Raw genomic sequence first — 25,042 nt, forward strand, 5'->3', positions numbered from 1 at the left:
CTCTTCATCTCCTTCTCAAACCTCTTCCTACACTGACTCATGTAGTGACCAGGCTCATGACAATAATTGCATTTGCCTTTCTTTTCGGGTTTCTCACCCTCTCTAGGAATCTTTGCTGGAGGAAGGGGCTGCATGTCATGATGCTCTACCCTTGCCTCTCTGACTCACAGCAAATGCTTGATCACCCACACGCAACATCACCTGATTTGCCTAGGCTACTCTTTCTGCAAGAGCACGCAAGCCAGCTCATCAAGAGCCTGATGGTAGAGACAAAAATCTGATAGTCAGGCAAAGCATTAAGAACAGTGGGTACCAATGAACTAACGGCATAAATCTCATCCATACTGGCCAGCTGCTCCTTGACGTTCTAAGGAATTCATCCATAGAGTGTCCTTCCTGCATGTGTACAAACTCAAGCTGCCTGCATAGATATGCAGCACACGCTTCATTGCATATATGATATAGACCTGCAAGTGCATCCCATGCCTCCTTGGCAGTTTTGCATGACCAAATAACACTGACATTGCAATCAATGCATGTGCATTTACTTAACCCATTTTCACTATGAAGTCTTCATTTTCAAACAATGCCCAGGATCACTTTACTTGTTTAATAAAAACTAAAACTATTCTGCCAGATTGCTATTGCACCAAAAAAAAGGAACATATTCATCAAGTTAGAAGAAACCACCAAATCCTTTTCTGCTACAAAATGTTAAACCTTAAAGAACAATGCTTGTTCACAAGAATCATCTACGTAGTTGCCCTTATTATATATCATTTAGCTTGTTAGGGTTCATTAACTTTACACCAAAAATTACCATCCTGTATTCATGATACTGATCTGAAGTTAAAAACTTGAGGATCCATTGAGAAACTCAATTAACTGAAAATGACCTACCTTTGTTTTAAGTCATCTCCACCTCCCATAATGTCCCGCTCTCTTAATAATTCTGGGCTCTCCTCACGAACACGTGATTGTTCCCTTCGAATAGCCCGTTTCTCAAAAAGCTTATCCTTCCCCGTTGCCTTCGGAAGCAACTCGTCCAAGACCACTTCTTGCTCTTTACGAAACTCTTTTCTTTGAGCTTTTTCTAGCTTTTTCATAAACTCTAATTCCTCTTCTTTATCTGCAAATAACATAGGCAAGTTGATTAACAAAGGCATAAAACTAAGTACAAAAGTAATTGAAATCGGTCCAAAAAAGGCTAGCAACACTACTCATTTCATTGAGTTTTAAAATAAGCATAGGATGAAAGTAACAAACAATTAGTGAAAGAGAAGCACTCGCACATATGAGACAGCCAGAGTTGGAGTTTCTAGACAACCTGAGTCAGTTGTGACAGTATAGATGACCTCCCAAGTATGAGCCACCATAGCAGGGACCCCTGCAAAGGAGAGGGGAGTTTTTGGATGGTACAAACAGACCATAAATGAGTCCAACACATTGGTACCCAAGTCAAAATCTGATGCTCTTTGAAGGTCAAGAAGACTTCCAAGGCAAGCACGGGAAATCAGGAGAACATGGTACACCCTAAAGTGCTGAATATTTTCTTTCCATCATTTTCTCCCACTCGTCATTTTTCCCCCTTATTTCAGCTTTCATCAATTTTCCATTGGTAGGATTGGATAAAAGGGAGGGGGACACACGGCATACACATGTGCACATGCACACAAATCAGAAAATGATATAGCAAGATAGGCAGATGGTAGATAGGCAACCAGAAAGTATAATACCACGCTCCACCAAGAGTTGACTGGTCTACTAGAACAGCCATCACAAATTTCTTCATATAGGCCACCAAAGGTCAGCCTGCAGCCAAGATGCTGCATCAAACTAAGCACTAGTCTCCCTGCCTTATTGGCACAAATCTGTGCCAACCATTGCCCCAGATAACAAACAATCAGCCCTCATAACCAACTTCACAAATGGCCAACCAGGTTTCTATTAAGGCTGCCATCTAGGGGAGGCCTATAGTCAGGTCTGCACATAGGGCATACAAGCCCAAAAAATGCCCCCATGCACATCTTCTAGCCCTTCTGGCGGAGCTGGCTGTTTTGGCAGCCAGATCTCGCCAGATCTGCTGCCCACATGGCAGTTCTTATGCTGCCCAAGTACAGGCCATACTTGGCTTGATGAAGTTCATTGTGGACAACAGCATGGGTTGGGCTGCATGTTACGCCACAACAGCACCTTGTCAGTCTCCAGACTAAAGCCAAGATCGATCTAGAGGGAGGTGCCAAGCCCTGATGTCCACCTCATATGGGGGACAATATATGCAGCATTGACCCTAAACCTATGACATTGAGTTGATTCAAATTGCTTTGATTTTATCGCCTATCATCCCCTGAGAGCTACCATGGTTTATGCAAGCTAAAACGCATGCAAAAGCTTCCAAAGACCCCCCCCCTGCATGAAATTGCCCAGCATATGAAGGTCTAGAAGAACTTTGTGAATCCTTTAAAAAAAAGATCTCGCTCCGTGACAGTATGTAAAATTGACCATTTTTTACTGCCTGAACCTTTTAGGGTCAATACTAATACCATTAAAATAGAAATAGTGTGGCACAAGTATAATAGTGGGTCGAATAAACTACAACTGCATATCACTCTGTCAATTCAAGAAGTGTGATGATAAACTTTTCCAGATATGAATCGTTCTTTGTCTGCTGAAAAGGAGAATATGCATTTGTGAGTCCAAATGGTAAAACCAAGAACTCAAAATGGATGTACCGTGTATGAAACCCCCTCTTAGTGACATCCTTCTCCCTAATATGAATCTAATGGTAACCGTACATAGATCCACCTTGGTGAAATATGCTGCACCATGTAGGTCATCCAACTTAGGTAAAGGCTAATTATTTTTCACGGTCGCCTTATTGAAGCCTTTATAGTCCACGCACATGCACATGGTACTATCCTTGTTATTCACCATAATAATCGGTGCTCCCAAGGGAGATTTGTTGGGATGAATATGTCCCACGAGAACATTTTCTGAAAATTGCCTAGCAATAATCCTATACTATTGCTTAAAAACCGGCTGAGGGGAGGAGCTCTATCTTATGGTCCACACTTTGTGAAGGTGGAACGGCATTCCCCCTTCTAGAAAGGGAGGAATGGCATTCCGGGCAGCAACAAACATTGCTAAATCAGAGAGCAGTATACTTTCATGCAAGAGAGTCTTTTTGGACTCAGATGGGTGGTCAAGTCAATAAAAGCATTTCTTCTCTGCTCATGGCCCGAGCATAGTGGACAGAATGTCACTCAGCTTATTGACTCAGATGGGGTTTTGCAAACTGATCCAGATGCCTTCATGTATATTGATTTTTATACCTCCTTTCTTACAGCAGATCCTGACACGCCAGTCAGAGATGATGCCAAGGTTCAGATTTGGCAGCATATTCCATTATTGGTGAAACTGGATATGAGGATCTCGTTATATTCACATTTCACCAATATGGATTCAGGACTTCTCTTCATAAGGACAAGTGCCCGGGTTCGGATGGGCTTTCCCTAGCATTTCTCATCGCCCGTTGGGATGAGATTGGGGATCACATTACCTCAACCCTGTAGGGTTTTTGGGACTCTGGTACTATTCCTAGATCACTTACAAAGGGTCTCATCCATCTCATTCCAAAGGGGGGTTACAGAAATTTGGTGTCACAATGGAGACCTATCACTCTATTGGACATCTTATATCAAATTATGGCGAAATCCATTAGCTTACATTGCAGCCCTTTCTTCTAGATCTCATGCATGACACGCAGACAAGCTTTGTGCATGGGAGAAGCATTTTTAATAATATCTTTTCTTTTTTAGAGGCTTCGGATTCGGCTGTCATAGTGGCCAAAAATTAGCCATTCTACTCTTGGATTTTGAAAAAGCCTATGACAAGGTAGATTGGGATCACCCTTCATCGTTTTCAAATTCTCATATGCATGGATTAGAAGGGCCGCCTCTTTGTACAGATCAGCCCACAGCCAGGTGCTTATCAAAGGAATCAAGGGAGAGAGATGTCACATTTCTAGATCAGCCCATCAGGCAATTCCAATGGCTTTTGGATAAGTGATGAGGACACTCCAGATTGGAAGGCTAATTTTGGATTTTCATGGATTTAGAGGGGTGTTCCCGTCATATATTTAGAATGCCAAATCGCTATGGGTATCTCTTCTTCACATCAGATTGCTCTAGTGTTGAAGAGCATCAGGAGGGAACTCCTTTCTTTGGACTTCAGCCGAATTGGACCTAGCTTCCAGGGTGGTGGTTGTCAACCAGGTTTTGCCAGCATGGTATGTTTGCTCTTGTTGGTGCAGCTCCAGGGATTTGCATTACGCAGCTCAAGAGACCTATAAGAAACCTTTTCTGGAATGGGCTAGATGGCACCGCAGATACTGTGGCCAAGGTGACTTGGGAGACATTGATCCTTCCCAAAAAAAAAGGGGGTCTATATATCATAGACCCAAACTTGCAGTGTACGGCATTACTTTGCAAGTTTGTGATAAGGGGACTTTTGCCTGGACAAGAGCATTGGAAGGGTTTCTTTATTCGATGCATACAAGCATGTACCCCTTTTTCAAGCGATGACAGCCCCCCTCAGGTCTCCTTCCTCTCCTCTTATTCTAAAAGCTTGGTTTAGCTTCAAAAATACTCTTTGGAGAATTCCCCCAGCCTCTTTGGAAGAGATTGATAGGCAAGTTGTCATGTGGAATGATAGCATACTCGATGAGCGTGGCAGAGCACTAGGCCATTGACATTACATCATAGTTACCAGGGGATGGGAACGTTTTGGAAATTTGGTTGTTAGAACGGGAACCGAGAAGGGGAAACGGGGGAACAAGAACCAAAACGCTAGGTCATACAGAACACGTCATCATATGACAAAATTATGCTCGAAAATGAAAGAAAATAACATTTTACAGCTTTAAACTTTCTATATAGGCTCTAAAATACCCATTTCAAAGCCACAATAAAAAAATAAAAAATTGGAGGCCGTTCTGAATTCGCCTTGCTTTCTGAAACGGCGTTCTACACGTTCTGGATGTTGGAACACCGTTTCCTGGTAACTATACTAGGGTGGTAATGTTGAAGCAGCAGGAACAAATGATGGAGAGGCAGAGTTAATTGATGTAGCAACTCTTGGACCAACAACAACACTTAATTGGTCAACTTGGTCAACTCAGTTCAGCTTTGGAGCAGAGGGTTGATGGTGTCGAAAAAGATTGCAGGGATAAGTTTGATACTAGCTTCACTCAATTGAGAATTCTTAGGAGTGATGTGAATTCCATAAGAGTAGGGTTGAGTCTAAAGGAAATGAGATTGCTAGGGTTAAGCAGCTTATGAGGCCTATGGATGAGCAGCCTATGAGGCCTATGGACTGGAGTAACTTCAAGCAAGCGAGAATTTATGGCATAAGCCAAGAGGGGAAACTTTCAACCACCACCTAAGCCTACCAGCCACCACTCCTCGTGGTTCAGATTATAGTCAAGCTCAAAGTACAGCCCCTGATGGTGTGCCAAGTTCTTCCAAGGAGTACCAAGCATCCCTCAAAAGAGGTGAGTTTCTGTCTCAGCAATTGATAGCTTACAATCGGTCAAACCTTGACGTTAGGTCACCCATGTCTTTTACCCAGTTTTTGAAAGCTATCCATAGTGACATTCAGAAGGAAATGGGCAAAGAGGCGACCATGGGTAAGGATTACAAAGACAAATCATTCTGCAAAAGTTTAAGGGTGATACCACCTCACACAAATAAGTTGGAAGAATGGTTGAGCAAATTGGAGGACTACTTTAAATTGAATCCACAAAATGATACTTCCAAAATCCCATTTGCAGTATTACATTTAGAGAATTATGATCACACTTGGTGGAGGTATCAACATCTTTAAAATGACAGTGGTGAAAGACCTTCAATGATTGGGAGTATTTCAGGCATGACATGGTTGAGACATTTCTCTCACCTCTAGTCGTTGACCAATACTAGGTTCAGCCAGCTATTGCTTCCAATGTAATGGCATCTAGACCCATGACCGTGGATGAAGCTATGCAGTTAACAAAGATGTTTCAACCAAAGTACTACTCTAAGGAGAAATCCATTTCTAGTGGTATTTCCACTATTCATTGAAGAAGCCTAGTAGAGAGCAGAAATCTCATTTGATTCCAAGACTTCTTCAACCAGCTCTCGAGGTCCAAGGTGAAATTATTCCTAGGTATCCCACAGTCAAAGCTTAAAGGTCGGTATTTATGGCTAAAATCCCAGAGCTGAGGGTGGGAGTAGTGATCAAGATATAGAGAAGGTACATAAACAATTGCCTCAATCTTGTGAAGTTCCAAGCTTTCCAAGAATGCAAATGTGTGCACTGCATGCAGAATTTGAATGTCAATTGGCCTTCCAATGGGAAAAGAGTGCCCTCATGAGAGTACTCGTTTCTCTTTTCGACCTACATGCAAGGTGGGAGAGAGATGGCAGATGAATGCAATGTGAATAGAGAATGCTACGTGAGATTCACAATAAAAGGGTTTATGTCCCTTGAGATCACTCAAGTTTCATCTTCCCATTTACACCTACCCTTATCCTATGACCCATGCATCTACCATTCAATGCACCCTTCCCTTCCTATTGCCCCTAGGACCTAGACACATGCGTGCACATCTTTATTAAGAAAATAAGTATCACATGTCCAAATTTGATGCCATCTGAAGCAGTGGCTCCAGCTCGACTAGTTCTATCTACTGAGATGATCCACCGCCATAATAAACCCGTCAGTGTCCATCATAAATGCATATACATGTTACACCATTGGCGTATAATAAATATAAAATAATGTTTTGATGTCTACTAATCACGGATTAGTGATTTCTCTTGTCCTGACACTCCCTCCTTGAATGGGCAGAAGTCCTCTTCTAGATCATCTCTTGTCTCTTTCTCTTGCGTACGCTTTTCTCTTTTTCTTCTGCATTTGCATCTCCTCTTCATAATCTGCAAATAGTCGACTCTTGATAGTACACGGTCTCTTCTGAATCAGAACTTAAATCTCATCTCCAATTTCTGGTTCCTCTTGATGCTGAATATTTGAAATGCAAAAGTACCACTACAGTGCCTCTTCAATATCTCTTCATACTCAAAATTCTCTTCTGAATACCAAGCTGTTGAAATCTCTTTATAGTAACCTGCTCAATAAGCTGAAACATACTCTCAACAAATTGGTCAATGTTCTCTCACCCAAATGTGTTAAGGAACTAGGTAGACCTTGGCCATAGTTGATTTTGCAATGGAGAACTACTTAGTCTATAGAAACTATAGACCTTTAATCTCTCTTTTTTTTTTTTTCAACTCTTCTATTTCAGCCTTATTCGTCCTATAAGACGCTCTACATGGAGGAGAAAATTCTTTGTTCTCTATCCATACTTTACAATGAATATGCCTACTCTCTATTTAGTTCACACATCCATACACCAGTGTTGGCTGAATGGATAGCATTTACTCTTGGTTTTATGTTCACCGTAGAGTCTTGGGATGAGGAGGTAGAAGCCTCACCCTCTTGCTTTAATGCTTTGCCTTTCCCTTTTAGTAATACAAGAGAAAAAATGACTTTAGAAAAGGGGTTTAGTTTACAACAAAAGTCAAGTGTTATAGAGTTGGTAGTACTTATCCGACTCCCGGTTCGCATGTGTCGAAAAACCACTTCAAATTACCTCTTCTTCCTTCTCTTTTAGCCTTTCTTCCTTGTTTTTATGCTGTAAACTAGTACACTCTGTTTGGGCTACTTGTTTTGAGTGGATTGGAGATCCAGATACCGTTAGAGGAGGTGCTTGGTGGGTGGATCACCCCCTTAAAATCTTGTTCTGATCCGACTTTCTGTTGGGGAGAACCGGGGGATTTCCGCTTCTCACGGTTTAAGGGTTTTAAGGGTCTATTCACACGGGGGGAAGTCACCCCGTTCCCCGTCCAGAGACCAGAATTATTAGAGGAAGCCCTTACTGCAACACCTCCAAAATTCACGATTTCCAGCCCATGAGAGTAGAGATCCCAATCCCTAGGCACTCTTCCGAATTTGCTATTCCATCGGGCAGGAAACCGAACTAGGGCTTATAAATCAGCGCTCCCGTGTGTCACTGCATGGCCTTCCACACATTCGATCTCCTACCAAGTGCGTCTTCGCGCATGCTGTCCCCCGCACGGGGACCTTGTTCACTGTATGTATGCGCTCCTCCCCACTGCGTTCCTTGCACCTTCTGTGTCTCAAACGTTTTCGCACTCTCTTTCTCTTCCCGTCCCGCTCGTCAATTGTTGCTCCTCTGATACCAAATATGAAGTTCCAAGCTTTCCAAGAATGCAAATGTGTGCAATGTATGCAGAATTTGAATGCCAATTGGCCCTCCAATGGGGGAAGAGCGCCCTCGTGAGAGTACTTGTTTCTCTTTTCGACATACATGCAAGGGGGGAGAGAGATGGCGGATGAATGCAAGGTGAATAGAGAATGCTACGTGAAATTTATCATAACAAGAAAAATCACTAATCCACGATTAGTAGATATTGAAACATTATTATATATTATACACCAATGATGTAACATGTATTTGTATTTATGATGGACAAGGACCAAATTGTTATGGCGGTGGATCATCTTAGTAGATAGTACTAGTCAAGCTGGAGCCATTGCTTCAAATGGCATCAAATTTGGACATGTGACACTTATTTTATTAATAAAGATGTACACGCACGTGTCTAGGTCCTAGGGGCAATAGGAAGGGAAGGGTGCATTAAGATGCATTGAATGGTAGATGCATGGGTCATAGGCTAAGGGTAGGTGTACATGGGAAGATGGAACTTGAGTGATCTCAAGGGACATTAATGAAAGGGTATCACCCTTTCATTGTGAATCTCAGGTAGCATTCTCTATTCACATTGCATTCATCCGCCATCACTCTCTCCCACCTTGCATGTAGGTTAAAAATAGAAACAAGTAACTCTCACAAGGGCGCTCTTCCCCCATTGGAAGGCCAATTGGCATTCAAATTCTGCATGCATTGCACACATTTGCATTCTTGGGAAGTCTGTTTCTTCGCATTTGGTATCAGAGCAACGACAATCCATGACCGGGACAGCAGGAGAACGTGCGGAGCGGAAGGCGAAAGCCTATAGGACAGAGGTAGGGACAGCAAGCGCTAGCGTGAAGAAGACTGCGCGGAAGGGAGCCGCACAAGGTGGCGATGTGTACGGGAAGCCCATACGGAAGACACAGCAGAAAAGAGACACAAAAGCAGGCCACGTGCGGGAAGGGTCAGACGAAAGAGGAGGCATGGAGGCTGCACGTGAACCAGTCCTTTGAGTGGACATCGTGCAAAGCCTGAGTTCTGCAAAAGCCCTCTGGAGAAGGCTGCCATCAAATCCCGAGTTCTAAACGAATACCCTTAAAACCCTTAAACCGTGAGGAAAAGAGACCCCCCCCCCCGGTTCTCCCCAATGGAAAGTCGGATCAGAACAAGATTTTAAGGGGGTGATCCACCCACCAAGTACCCCCTATAACGGTATCTACAGCTCCAATCCACTCAAAACAAGTAGCCCAAATGGTGTGTACTAGTTTACAGCATAAAACAAGGGAAAAAGGCTAAAAGACAAGGAAGAAGAGGTCAGTTGAAGTGGTTTTTCGACACAAGCGAAGCAGGAGTCGAATAAGTACCACCGACTCTAAAAACACTTGACTTTTGCTGTAAAATAAACCCCTCAGCAAGTCATTTTCTCTCTTGTATTACTAAAAGGAAAGAGTGGAAGGGGAAGGGATATTTAATAATGAACTTGTCATTTTTTCTCCACTACCAGAAGGAGATAGGGAGAGAACACCATTGCCTCCTTCTGAAGAGGATAGCTTAGATAAGAGTTACACACATATTGAGTATGATAACCCACGTATAAATTGCCTTCATCTCTCCTTCAAGAATCTCTTAATAGGGAGTTTTCCTTTAGAAATGAAGGAAGAAACGAGTCCATCCAAGAGCAAGGCGCTGAGTTTACGCCTTTAACTCAAAATCCCACACACATGGATTATAATCCAAGTGCAAGAGGATTAATAAGCTAGTTTCTCAACTTAGCCATATGATTTAACAGTCCATTATGACAAAATTTGGGACTAAGAGAGTGCTGAATTTTGGGGATGAAGATTTAGGTACCCCCTCGAAGAGAGCCAAATTTCAACCTCGAGAGAGAATAGAACTCCCAACGTATGATGGAGCAAGTGAGGCGGATAAAATCCTTAATTGGATTCGTCATTTTGAGCTATATTTTGCCCATCAAGATAAGACCGCCGATCACGAGAAACTTGCTCTTGCCACACTGCATCTACAGAAGGATGCTTTGATGTGGTGGTTCTTCTCACAAATGGTAAAAGAGCCTATTCTTCAATGGTCCAAGTTTGTAGAGCAGCTTAAGGCCACTTTCATGCCTCCGAGGCATGAAGAAGAATTGACCTTCAGCTGGGAAAGGTTCAGGCAATTCGATAACGAGAGTAATGCTAAATTTACAGCTAGGTTCTGAAAACTCTCTTTAGACTTACTGATAAGAGTGACAATGATAGAAGGAAGAAGTATTTAGCAGCCCTAACCCCGAAAGTGAGGTATGAGGTTGAAATGTTCAACCCAACCACCCTTAGAGACCTGACTAAGTTGGCTGAGATTGCTAAGAGGAAATTGAATCCTCGTAAACCCTTCAACAAAGGAAAGCTGTTGTACAAGATGTTAACGGCCAATCACGTCCTGGATGGATACCATTTCCTTCCATGACTGATGATGAGAAGAAAAAGCTGGATGTAGGAAACATAAGCAAGGCCATCCATGGCATAAATGTCCTACTCTATTAGCCAAAATTACCAAAACCAATACTGCAAAAGAGAAAGGCATAGCATCCAAGCAGAAGGGTGAGGCTTCTACCTCCTATGGTGAACATAGAGCCAAGAGTAAATGCTATCCATTCAGCCAACACTGGTGTATGGATGTGTGAACTCAATAGAGAGTAGGCATATTCATTGTAGATGACCAGAGAATAAAGAATTTTCTCCTCTGTGTAGAGAGTCTTATAGGATGAATAGGGCTGAAATAGAAGAGTTGGAAAAAGATATTGATGATCTGTAGTTTCTATAGATTAAAAATGCAATCTTTTGCATCTGTTTTTTCCTTTTTTTGTGCAAAGGCGTGCATCTTTTATATTCAGCAAATCTCTGATTTTTTATGTTTTCTGGTGATTTTCTAACAATAAAAATGACTAATAGATAGGTGGAATTTGAGGGCAAAAACCGTCTCCGCAACTTTTTTTTTTTTTACAGTAAATAACTTGATGAGTACCTGGCTGGTTATACTAACCAGACTTACTGACTCTGGTCTAGTTAGTTTGTAACTGAGCTCTAACCAGAGTAATTGGACTCATCACAGTCTGATTACACTAACCAAATTTTTCTAGTTAGGTCACGCTAACTCGGTATTGGTTCAACTAACCAGGATCAACCAAACCATGGTTAACTAACTACAGTTAACTTGACCAAGATTACCCTAACCACAATCAACCACCTCAACTGACACATCAACAAGCTGCCAAGTCAATATATTCCCTACCACTTGCCACATCAACTGACACGTATCACTGCCAAGACCAGGTCACCCACACACGTGCCACGTCAGCTAACACGTGTGCTGCCACGTGTCCCTCTGCCAGTGCCACGTCAACATGTCTGCTATGTTGGCTGCCACGTGTCAATGCACCACATCATCTCTGTGGTTTGCATGCCCCGAATTCATCACGTGCAACATCGACGGAATCCTACTAGCATCAGATAGCTTGGTGAAGCGCTGCTTTGCAAGAGCCTTGCATCAGATTTAACTAACGCTTGCGTCGGCCTCACAACGTGGTGACGTCGTCGCTTAGATCTGTCAGAGGCCCGTGGCTTCATGACACCTACTCGCCATGAAGCTTTCCTGTAGGTCCTATGATCCCGTCAAACGGCAATCCCCGCTTGACATCATAGATCATGTGTACTATGCGTTCTTTTTGTAATTCTTCCGTCGAAATTCATGCATGGTCACAAGAGCTATGCCAGAGACGTCGATACCTACCTTGCGTGGACTTTACATCGATGTAGTATGTGCATACCCCCATTGGCTCTCAGTCAGTCACAGGCACTTAGTCGGTTGGCATAGTAGAGCAGAGGGTCTACACTCAAGTGCTATGACGAAAATTTGCCCGTGGGTGAGTGCAAGCCTGCCCGTCGGCTTCTCTTAAGAAATGCAATCACTGATAACTATGGATGTTCTAAGCTCCATGTTAGCCCACTCCTCATAAGATACTCCTTCACTTTGAATCGTCACCTTCTTAAGAAAGAGGGTGAGCCTGATGCTCTGATACCAATGCAATCTTTTGCATCTGAAAAACGTTAATTACTGCAAAATACTCTCTCAAGAACTCTCTCTAAAGCATACAACCATGGCACCCATTAAAGGTTAGCACCTTGCATGCAAATAATGATCTGTAGACTAATCCTAGTCACTGTGAGCATCCCCACCAAGCAAACATGTGAACAAAACATAGAACACAATTCTTGGTCAACCGAGGTCAACCCTCTTGGTCGTGACTCGTAACTAAGGGGCATGACCATTAGTCAGAGCGCCTTAATTATGACCAAGTCTCTCCAACCAAAGTTGGCACACCTTGAAAAACGAACTTAACCCTCTTGGCATGAGCCAAGTCTCGTTGACCAAAGTCAACACTTTAGTTGCTTGGATAACTGTGGTTAACCATCTTGGCTGAAGCCAGATCTTCCTAGCCGAGATTAGGCTTACTTAACCGAGGTTAAGTATCTTTGACCGAAGTCAAGACTATGACCAAATAAAAGTGACTCTTTGAACATAATTAAATAAATGAAAAACTCATTAATTATGATCAATAAATCGTCAACTTATGTTTTGACTTTGGAATATTTACAGCTTAGTGACAAAAAAGCTCTTCATCGCAAAATCATATGTAGCCAAGGTCTACCTAGTTCAATGAAACAATTGGGTGATAGAATCGTTTTAATACTGACCAGATTATTGAGAATATGTTTCAGCTTATTGAGCAAGTTACTATAAAGAGATTTCAGCAGCTTGATATTCAAAATAGGATTCTGAGCATGAAGAGATTCTGGATTTGAATATTCAACATCAAGAGAAACCAGAACTTGAAGATGGGATTTAAGTTCTTATTCAAAAGAGATCGTGTACTGACAAGAGAAGGCTATTTGCAGATTATGAAGAGAAGATGCAAATGCAGAAGTAAAAGAGAAGCGTACACAAGAGAAAGAGATAAGATAGGATCCAGAACATGACTTCTGTCCATTCAAGCAAGAGGGAGTGTCATGACCAGAGAAACCACTAATCCGTGATTAGTAGACATTATATATTATACGCCAATGGTGTAACATGTATATGTATTTATGATGGACACCGATAATTTATTATGGTGGTGGATCATCTCAATAGATAGAACTAGTCGAGCTGGAGCCATTGCTTCAAACGGCATCGAAATTGGACATGTGACACTTATTCTATTAATAAAGATGTGCACACAAGTGTTGGTCCTAGGGGCAATAGGAAGGGAAGGGTGCATTAAGGTGCATTCAATGGTAGATGCATGGGTCATAGGCTAAGGGTAGGTGTAAATGGAAAGATGGAACTTGAGTGATCTCAAGGGGCATTAATGAAAGGGTATCACCCTTCCTTCCTTCTATCATCCTCACTCTTCTCAAGTAACTCTAAAGAGAGTTTCCAGAACCTAGCTGTAAATTCAGCATTACTCTCATTATCGAATTTCTTGAACCTTTCCTAGCGGAAGGTCAATTCTTTAATACCCTTTCATTAATGTCCCTTGAGATCACTCAAGTTCCATCTTCCCTGCATCTACCATTCAATGCACCTTAATGCACCCTTCCCTTCCTATTGCCCCTAGGACCTAGACACATGTGTGCACATCTTTATTAATAAAATAAGTATCACATGTCCAAATTTGATGTTGTCTAAAGCAATAGCTACAGCTGGACTAGTTCTATCTACTGAGATAATCCACCGCCATAATAAATCGGTCGGTTTCCATCATAAATACAAATACATGTTACACCATTGGCGTATAATATATGATAATGTTTTAATGTCTACTAATCACGGATTAGTGATTTCTCGTCATGACAAATCTCTTGTGCATGAGAGGAGAAAGAAAGGTCTATGTTTCAGATGATGTTTAGGCACAAGTTGTCAGATAAAGCCATTAAGTGCATATTTGTTGGGTACAGTGCAGAAAGCAAGGGGTACCGTCTCTACAACCCTGCTACACGCAAGATCATAGTCAGTAAAGATGTGATATTTGCTGAAAATTCAGCTCACACTCAGGCTGAATTTCAAATGCCTTCTTCTTCATAGGATGTCTTTGAGGGGTTGCTACCCATTGCCTTGGGTTCCCCTGCTGATATTTCTTATGCAAATCAGAATTTACAGCCACCTCCAGATGCTTTAGTTCCGCCACAGGATGTCTTGCCACCTCCACAAGCAGTGGAACAGGTGGTGCAACAAGAAATTGCAGACATACATGCAGCAAAAACAGTCCCAAACTGGCTGTTGAGTAAAATTGATGCTCCGTTACCTGGCAGGACTCGCAGTGCAGCAAGGCACATGGAAGGTGCTAATTCAGTGGAATCAGCATATGCAGGTACTCTTCTTGATGAGGAGGAGCCTGCCACATTCGAAGAGGCAAAGGACAATGTGCATTGGATGAATGCCATGCACGATGAGTTGCAGTCCATTGAAAAAAATCAGACTTGGGATGTTGTAGACTTGCCACCAAGTAAACATGCCATTGGCACACGATGGGTTTTCAAGGTCAAACGGAAGCCAGATGGCTCCATTGACAGATACAAGGCAAGGTTGGTTGCTAAAGGCTATGCTCAGAAAAAGGGCATAGATTATGAGGAGACATTCGCTCCTACATCCCGGATGACCACCATCCGATCAGTTATTGCAATATTGCAATAACTGCACATTTTGAGTGGAATGTTCATCAGTTGGACATAAAAACAGCCTTCTTAAATGGGGACTTGCTGGAAGAGGTGTATGCCTTTTTGACCAGCAAGGGGCTGCACAATAGTCCTACTGAGAGCACCCTCTACATCAAGATAAATGGGGGGGAAATTTTAGTCATCCTTCTTTATGTCAATGACTTACTGCTCACAGGGTCCAATGAAGACAAAATTGCAGATTTCAAAGCTGATTTGCAGACCAACTTTGACATGTCAGATTTGGGGCTGCTTCACTTTTATTTGGGGATCCAGTTCTCTCATGAGAGACGTGGCACTGTTATGTCTCAGTCCAAGTATGTGCAGAAACTCTTGGACAGATTTAACATGCATGATTGTAAGCCCATAGCCACTCCCATGGAGCCGGGGCTGAAACTCACAATGCATGATGCAGGAGAATTAGTTGATGCCACACTTTACAATCAGGCTGTTGGATGCCTCATATATCTCTGCAACACTAGACCTGATATTCAGTTTGCAGTATCTCAGGTGAGCAGGTACATGCACAGCCCAAAAACTATGCATTGGCAGGCAGTTAAGCGCATCTTCCGTTATTTGCAGGGCACGAAGTCTTTTGGCTTGCTATTTCCCAGGGGGGGTGACTTGTAGATGCATGCCTACAGTGATTTAGATTGGGCTGGTGATTATGACACTAGGCAGTCCACTAGTGGCAATTGTTTCTTTTTGGGTAAATCTTGCATTTCCTGGCTGAGCAAGAAACAATCTACAGTGGCTACCTCATCATGTGAAGCTGAGTACAGGGCAGCTTTCACAGCAACAGTTGAATGCGTCTGGCTGCGACGTCTATTTGCTGATCTTCATCTGTCTTTGGAGGGTCCTTCTCCAATTCTCACTGATAGTCAGAGTGCCATTGCAGTGGCAAAGAATCCAGTGTTTCATGCTCGCACGAAGCACATTGAGGTTCACTATCACTACGTCAAAGAGAAGTTGCATGCAGGAGAGATCAATATGATCTTTGTGTCCACACATGACAGCGTTGCAGATATTTTCACCAAAGCACTACCACGTGAAAAGTTTGAGGCATTTCGCAGTGCCCTGAACTTATATCCGTTTGGTGATTGATCAGCCTTGTACATGACATTGGCACTACAGGGGGGTGTTAGAATTATAGATATAATTCAGCACTGACCAATGTAATTTAATAAGCTAGTTAGGGACACTTTTCCCTCTTTAAGAGGTTTTTTCCCCTAACCGCAGTTAGTTCACTAACTATGTTTAGTGACTACTAAGGTTTTGTCACTAGGACAAAACCTTATCTCTCACACTTTCAGTTGTACTCTTTACACTCTTCTATTGCAACTCAGCTCTCAAGCTCTCACTCTCTTGCTCTCTCTCTCTCCGCATTCTCTCATAGTTATTATCGCAGATTCATTAAGAATTTTGCACGTCTTGCTTCTCCACTAACAGATTTGTTGAAGAAGCATTCCTTGTATGAGTGGGGAGAGGTTCACCAAGTAGCTTTTGAGGAGCTTAAGAGAACATTGGTCACTGCACCAGTGTTTAACACTTCCGGACATGAACAAAGAGTTCTTTGTTGTATGTACGGATGCGAGTGGTACCTCGATTGGGGCAATGTTGATGCAAGGAGGGCATCCCATTGCTTATGAGAGTAGAAAACTTCAAGGGGCTGAATTGAAATATATCACGTATGAGAAGGAGTTACTGGCAGTCATTCATGCTTTAAAGTTATGGAAGCATTATTTATATGGTTCTGCTTTCAAGATTAAGACTGACCATCAAAGTATCAAGCACTTGTTTTCTCAACCCATTGTTTCTTCGAGGCAAATCAAATGGGCTGAATATATTCAATCCTTTGGGCAACCAAATATCAACCACGAAAGGAGAATTTAGTAGCTGATGCTTTGAGTAGATGGCCTCAAGTTAATCACATTTCTGTGATTAAGGAGAAATCATTAGGAGCAATGGTTGAAGCTTATCCTTTAGATGAGGACTTCGCTGACATTTATGGGAAGATTCAGCGTAATGAGGTTGGGGGTTTAGAGGCTTATTCCATCGTGGATTGATACTTATTTTTGGGACGTGCCATATGTGTACCCAAAACATTTCGGTATCTAGTCATAAGTGAGTTACATGCGAGTCCATATTCTGGACATAGAGGCATTAAAGCACCATTGACAATATTGAGAGATACAAGTAAGACTATTGGTCTTTTGCAGCCTTTGCCTATTTCCTCGAAAAGGTGGGAACACATTACAATGGATTTTGTGTCACGTTTCCCTAAGGTTGGTCAGTTTGAGCAGATTTTCACTGTTATAGATAGGCTGAGTAAACAAGCTCATTTTATTCCCTGTAAAAAGGAGTTGTTTGCTCCTGAAACAGCAAAGTTATTCACGAAGGAAATCTTTAGGTTACATGGGTTACCAAAATCTATTGTATCTGATAATGATGGCCATTTCATTAGCAACTTTTGGACAGCCCTATTAGAGAATCTCGGAACCAAACTGAAATTTACTACAGCCTTCCATCCTCAAGGAGATGGACAAAGTGAGAATGCCAATCAAACCATAATTACTTTACTTCGAGCTTATGTCCATGACCAACCTAGAAGGTGGCCAGAGTTCTTACCCATCTTAGAGTTTACTTATAATAACACTATACATACTTCCACCAAGAAAGCCCCATTTGAAATCATCTATGGGCAATGTTTACCCACTCCAATAACACACTTGGGGGAGCGAATTTTAACCAGTTTGCTGAGGATATGTCACAAGTTATTGAGCAGGTAAAATGTCACCACAATGTAAATATCCTAAGTCAAAGTACAGTTGACCATTTATTTGATCATAATTAAAGAGTTTTATATGTGTTAATTATGGTCAAAGAGTTCTTTTAATGGTCAACGGAATTGACTACGGTCAAAGATACTTGACTATAATCAAGTAAACCTGACCTCGGTCGGGGAGACTTGGTTTATTACCAAGAGGGTTAACTGCCATTAACCAGAGAACCACAGAGCTGACTACGGTCAAAGAGTGTTGACTTCGGTCAACAAGACTTAGCATGTGCCAAGAGGGTTAACCATGGTTAACCAAGATGTGCCAACTTCGGTTGGAGAGACTTGACTATAATTAAGACGCCTCGACCCTTGGTCAAATCTCCTTAATTATAATCAAGAGTGTTGACTCCGGTCAACCAGAGAATAAATATATATTTTTATATTTGTTAGGTGTGCACATGTATTCAGTGGGGACGCCCACCGTGACTAGAATTAGTCCACACTGTGTTATTTGCATGCAAAGCGCTAACAATTAATGGTTGCCATGGTGGTGCGCTTTAATTAATTATTGCGGGTACTAGAAAGAGTTATTTTCCTAAGCGCTACGGGAGCCTAACAAGCATCTAGGAGGCGGTTCGTGTGACCAAGTGCTTTGAAGACTCAGAATGGCCCTTAGTGGCATGTAATAAGACTTAGTCTAGATTTTAGACAAGTGGCATGTTGCCAATTTGAAATGAGCTTGAAGCTCTTGTAAGGATTCACGTTTTGGATTTTTGGGATGTATCAAACAACTCTACGCTGAACTCTTGTAACAGATTCTCTTCAAGAAATAAAATACCTTCGGGGGGGTCCAGCCCAACATGTTGTCCTGGGCCCTAGTGTCTCTGTTGAGAGAGGGAGAGAGGGAGAGCAAATGAGAGTGTCTCTGTTGTCTTTTACGAGAGCTAGTATTTCATCAGACAGCTCTACGCTGAACTCTTGTAACAGATTCTCTTCAAGAAATAAAATACCTTCGGGGGGATCCAGCCCGACATGTCCTAGGCCCTAGTGTCTCTGTTGAGAGAGGGAGAGAGGGAGAGCGAATGAGAGTGTCTCTGCTGTCTTTTACGAGAGCTAGTATTTCATTGGTATCAGAGCATGGCTTCACAATTTTCTGAAGCTGTGACAATCAAGTAGTAGGTTCGGGAAAAATCCAAGTGGCCAACGTAGGAGAGCAAATGAGAGTGTCTCCGCTGTCTTTTACGAGAGCTAGTATTTCATCAGACAGCTCTACGCTGAACTCTTGTAACAGATTCTCTTCAAGAAATAAAATACCTTCGGGGGGGTCCAGCCCGGCATGTTGTCCTGGGCCCTAGTGTCTCTGTTGAGAGAGGGAGAGAGGGAGAGCAAGTGAAAGTGTCTCTGCTGTCTTTTACGAGAGCTAGTATTTCATAAAAGAACGTATTAAGAAGGCCCAGAAAAAAGAAAAGAAGTTTATTACAAGGAGGATGATTGGGTTTTACTGAAGATTGATAAAAGAAGAATCAAGTCAGTGAGAGGAAGTACAAAACATGTCAAGTTAGCACCAAAGTTTTATGGTCCATTTCAGATTTCAGCAGCTTTATATCCAGAAGAAGGATCCAGAGCATATGAGCTGAAATTACCAGCCCACTGGCGTATGAAGAATATCTTTCATGTGAGCAATTTGAAGAGATACCATGGCGATACTTCTGCGTTTTTGGATACTCAGCATCAAGAAGAACCTGAACTTGAAGATGGGGCTTAAGTTCTTACTCCGGAACAGATCGTGTACCATAGAGAGAAGTACTCGTGGAAAGAAGAGATATATGTATTTACAGAAGTTTAAAAACCAGCCAGCTGGTGATGCACAATGGATGGAAGAAGAGTTCTTTACAGATTTTCCACAGATACTCGCAGATTATAAAGAGGCGATGCAATTGCAGAAGTAACAAGAGAAAGTGCACATAAGAGGAAGAGAAGCAATAATCCAGAAGAGGACTTCTGCTCATTCAAGCAGGAGGGAGTGTCATGACAAGAGAAATGATTATTTAGTTAATTAATAGTCATTAGAACCTTATTATTGTTAGGAGCCAATTTGATGGTACGGTTATATGTTTGTATCTATGATCGAACAAGCGGTGTAAATAGTGCCACCAAAACTATGTAACATTGGCCAATGATTAGTACACACGTGTCTAGGTCCTAGGGGCAATAGGAGAATTTCTATTGGCATGGGCTGTGGAAGGATGTACTGAATTTTGTTAAGAACTGTGTACAATGTCAGCAAAACAGGACTGAAAACATGCATCCAGCAGGTCTGTTACAAACCTTAGACGTTCCGCAGGGTAAAATCAGCATGGATTTTATTACTGGATTGCCCACTACAGCAGAGGGGTAGAACAGTATTTTTGCGGTTGTGGATAGGCTAACCAAAGACAGCCCACTTTGTTCCCACTAAAACCACTTACACTTCCTCTCAAGTGGAACCAGACAATTTGAGGAAAGTATATCTAGATTGCATGGCCTTCCACAAGAAATAGTTGGTGATTGAGATACTAAATTCATGAGTGGGTTTTAGAATGAACTGTTCTCTCATATAAGTACCAAGTTGGCCCCAAGTACAGCTTACCATCCCCAATCTGATGGTCAAACAAAGAGGGTTAATAAGTGGGTGGAAGAGTACTTGAGGCATTTTTGTTTTGAGACTCAAAAGATTTGGGATAGGTTAAGCTTGGCAGAATTCTGCTATAGCTCAACTTCCATAGGGATGTCCCCGTTGAAGCCTTATATGGATGTCAGGTTAACTTGCCTTCCACACTTAAAGATCAAATTTTCCTTAACCAGATGCCCGGGATGAGGTAGACAGAATGCAAGAAATCTTACAGCTGGCCAAAAACAACTTACACCAGGGCACAGTCCAGAATGAAGGAGTATGCAGACCAGAAAAGAAGAAATGTGGAATCCCAGGAAGGATAATGGGTATCTCAGGTTGCACACGCACAGATATGCTTCATTGAAAGGAGATACCAACACCAAGCTGGCTCACAAGTTTTACCGCCTCTATAAAGTTCTTAAGAGGGTAAGTGATTTACGCTCTCAGTTGGACCTGTCTTCCTCTACAAAGATCTGCAATGGATTCCATTTATCCATGCTCAAAAAGCATGTGGGGGCAGACGTTCCAGTAGCTGCAGAATTGCCTCCCATTGATAAATCACAGTATACACCAGAGAAGACCTTGGGATACAGAGAACAAACTCAGGACTAAAGTCTTGGTAGAGTATTTACTACATCAAATGAAGGGGTTGAAAAACTCCTTTTCAGACGTGGAAGAGGATGCCATGATGCAAATAAAGCAAAATCCCAAATGCTACTAGCAGACAAGGACTCATCATGGCAGCCTGAGAGTATTATGCAGGAGTTCCCCTATTTGCTGATCTGAGCCGGATCCCTTTCTATCCACATCTGGTTACAGTACATAATCATACTCTCTTCCAATCAGCTGTATTACGTGTGCCATTTTGAGGACAAAATTTTTATAGGTAGAAGGGGACTGTAACAATAGTGAATCTTCGTTTAGCAGTCAGCTAAATAATAGGCTCTGATAGTCTACAAAAGGCTCACACTAGTCTTAACCACTTCAGTATTTTTCTTGTAGATTCAGTAGTGTTATTAGGCTTGCCACATGGCACCACTGTTGTATTATCCATATACAATTAGGTGCTGGCCCACTTTCCAAGACCTATAAAAGGGGCCTAAGCTGTACTTGCAAGGCGCTCAAGATCACTACACTTTAGATTCTGTGACTGTTTGGCACTTTCAAGCATCAGCCCTATTAGGCTGTGTGAGAAGTGCAGCGGAATCTGAACACACACACACACACAGAGCGCACTCACACACACAAACTGCTTACAAAGAGAGAAAAGGACGAGAATGGAAGAGATCTCAGGCCAAAATCCCACAGCTTGCTGGGGAAAACCTCTACTAAAGAAGAATGCTCAAAAGGCTCCAAACTGAGACAGAGAACTGACAAAGAGAGAGAGAGAGAGAGAGAGAGAACTGACAGCCAGACAAACAGACACAGAACTGATAGCCAGACAAACAGACAGAGAACTGACTGACACAGACACAGACACACACACACACACACACACACAAAGAGAGAGGGGGGGGCGCGGGGGGGAAGAACTGAGAGACAGACACAGAGAGAGAGGGGGGGGGGAGAGAGATGGATAGACAGAGACAGAGATCCAAATCATTTTATTCAAACTTGCACATGACCAGCCTGCATGTCATGTGCACGGATTGGTATCTAACGTGTACTGGGTACACAAGACTAGCTCAGGTAGCCTAGGGAGGCTTAGAGCTAGGCAGGCTTGATTCTCAGGTTGAGTGGCAAGGGTACGGACTATTTATAGGTCTTCGCTATTTTTGGCGCTCGGGGCCCGAGTCTATAAAAGGGGCCCAGGGGGTTCAGTTCTCAGTGTGCAGTTGGGAGCAAGTTTCGTTCCCAGGTGCTAGGTCTGATCCTGGATTGAGTCGCGGACGCGCGCCTGCATCTTAGCGTAGCCCAAGGCCCAGTGGCAGATCCCAAGCTTCACAGCGCCACCTGGTGGTATGGGACACCAGGCGGGTTTGGATCTGATTGGGAGTTCGTGCCAGTAGCTCAGCTCATGGCTCGGAGGGGACATCTCCTGATTCGGGATCACATCCCGTAGATGTCATGGTTGGGTGGTGAGCAGCCTGCTCAGTTTCTCACGTTGTCTGTGTTTGTTTGCAAATCAGAGGTTTCAGGAGTGCTGGGACGTGTCAGTTGGTATCAGAGCCAGCTCCTGAGGTAGGAATTTCTTATGCGAGAATTTTTGACGATTTCATCCTCCAGGTATGCCCTAAATTTCGAAATTTGCTGCTGCAAATTCTGGTGGATTCATAGGTTAACAGGGGTGGTCAGGATGTAGGGAAAAGGTAGGAGGAAGAAGGAGAGAGTTTCAAAATTCCTGAAGGGTGCTGAGAGAAAGGGAAACGTAGAAGGGAGAGAGCAGAGAAGAAGGAAAGAGAGGCGAAGTGACTGACGGGGCTGCGGTGGAGGCTGCAATTGTGCGCCATGGCTGGTACAATTTTCGGCCAGGGCAGGGAGAGGCGCAAGGAGCTGGAACAGGGTGCCGCCACCCTGCGAGAGGTGTTGCTTTTTTCGAAAAAGCACCACCCTCCAAAGCTGGGAGGGTGAGCCTTTTTTGGAAGCAGGGCTTCCTAATTAGGCTGCCCTGTTCCTTATATAGTTGGACAGGGTTCCAGCCCCAGCCATAGCCTTGCAAGGAGCCCTCTCTGTCCTACGAAGTGACTGAGCCATCGAGATTCGGGACAGCCTGCGCCAGTCGGCCGTACAGCCTGCGCCATCAGCTGTACAGCCTGCGTCATCAGCTGTACAGCCTGCATCATCGGCCATACAGCTTACGTCAGCCACCGTATTGCCTGCATCAGCCACCGTACTGCCTGCGTCAGCCACCATACGCTTACATCATCGACCGTACGGACTGCATCAGCAGCCGTACGGATCGCGTCAGCAGCCGTACAGCCACGTCAGCCATCCGTACAGCTGTCACCTGTACGGTCAGCGGGATTACGTACGCTGCAACCTGCATCGAGTTCAGCCAGACTCCGGGATTATTGCGTCTCCGGTTCGCCAGTTTTCAGCATCTCCTTCCGTCAGCATCTCTTGGGACGGTTTTCCTCTGCTCCATTCTCCTTTCCGATTCGATACATTCAGTTATTTCTCTCAGTTTATATTCAAATCAGATTTCAGTTATGTCTGATTCTGCAAATCCCAAGTTCACCATGGGAGAGCAGGATTTGGATTACACTCCTGTGGGAGAGGAAGATCAGGGTCTTTATGATGACCTGATTACGAAAAAAGCCTTCAGTGAATTCACCACTGCTCTGGATGGAAAATTCGAGCAGGTTAATGCGAATCAAACGGGGTTGACACAGCAACTCCAAGGGATTCAAGCGACTCTCACTCTTCTGGCCAGCACTGTGCAGGCACTCACGCATGTGGATGCCATGGCTTCAGTGCTAGGCCCGAATATAACTCCAGACCCTTTTCCGGGAGATCAAAAGTCTCGAACGAAGGAGGTAGTTGACACTTGGTTACACAAGTGGCAGGTACACTTTCAGTTCCACCCGTACCCAGATGAGAAGAAAATCCAGCTTGCAGCCAGTTTCATGTTAGGTAAAGCGCTGCTATGGTGGAAGGAACTCCAGCCTAAGCTGGATACTTGGATAGATTTCGAAGGGGTCTTCAGGAAGGAGTTCCTGAAGAAGGAGGACGATTATGATATCGTTGGCAAGCTTAAAGCCCTCGATATGTCAAAGCTAAACTTGTCCTTTGAAGTTTATCTTCAAAGATTTCGGGATCTGCAGACCAGGGCCACAAAGATGGATCCAGTGACCTTGTTAGGTTTCTTTGTGGATGGTTTGCCAGATTCATACAAGTTGCAAATAAAGAACAACAAATGCACAACGTTGCAAGAGGCCATGAACTACGCGCGTATTTATGATGATACCATGGCCGGTGCAAAAGCAACTACAATTTCCGACACAAGTGGAAAGAACAAGCGCAAGTTCTTTCAGCCGACGACTGGTACTGGGGAGACGAAGTCTACGGACAACGCCTCCAAGAAACACTTGACTCAGGCAAAGAATGGTAAAGCCCGTTTCCTTCGTACTTTGAAGCTCAAGAAAGAAGGACGTTGCTTCTACTGCAAGGAGCGGGGCCACACCAAGAATGAGTGTCCAAAGCGCAAGAATCAAAAGTTAGTGCTTGGACCGAAGCTCCAGGCGGGTCCAGGTACCAAAGCCAAGGGAGCGAACCAAGTTTCGATGACAGGTATTTCTGTAAATGTCATTACCTGCCCAGTTTCTTGTAATTGCACTTTCAATACTTCGTTGTTTGGTTCCCATGATCTTTTCCGAGTTTATGGAGAAGTTAGGGACCAACAGATTCACATTCTCTTTGATCCGGGTAGCTCTCACAATTTTGTTGATTACAAATTTGTGCAGAAGATGGGGCTGTCCACAGTACCTAGCGACCACACCTATGAGGTGCAGCTTCCAGCTGAGAAGCAGTTTTGGGATCGCAAGGTTGAAGCGCTTCCTATCCGGATTCAGGCCTACACAGGGGCTCTTACGTGTTATGTTATGCACCTG

General features: G+C 43.3%; 1 protein-coding gene across 1 annotated transcript in view; it reads right to left on the bottom strand.

Annotated features, from left to right (window-relative positions):
* The window catches only part of LOC147885204 (uncharacterized), a 54,269-nt gene that overhangs the window by 21,170 nt on the left and 8,057 nt on the right, over positions 1-25,042 (bottom strand). Inside the window, exon 5 of the mRNA XM_087397070.1 lies at positions 901-1,129. Coding sequence (XP_087253196.1) covers positions 901-1,129 — 229 coding nt within the window. The remainder of the gene's footprint in view (positions 1-900; positions 1,130-25,042) is intronic.

This window comes from Dipteris shenzhenensis, chromosome 26 (assembly GCF_047967505.1).
Source record: "Dipteris shenzhenensis isolate YYH24624 ecotype China chromosome 26, Dip_SZ_1.0, whole genome shotgun sequence".
NCBI lineage: Eukaryota > Viridiplantae > Streptophyta > Polypodiopsida > Gleicheniales > Dipteridaceae > Dipteris > Dipteris shenzhenensis.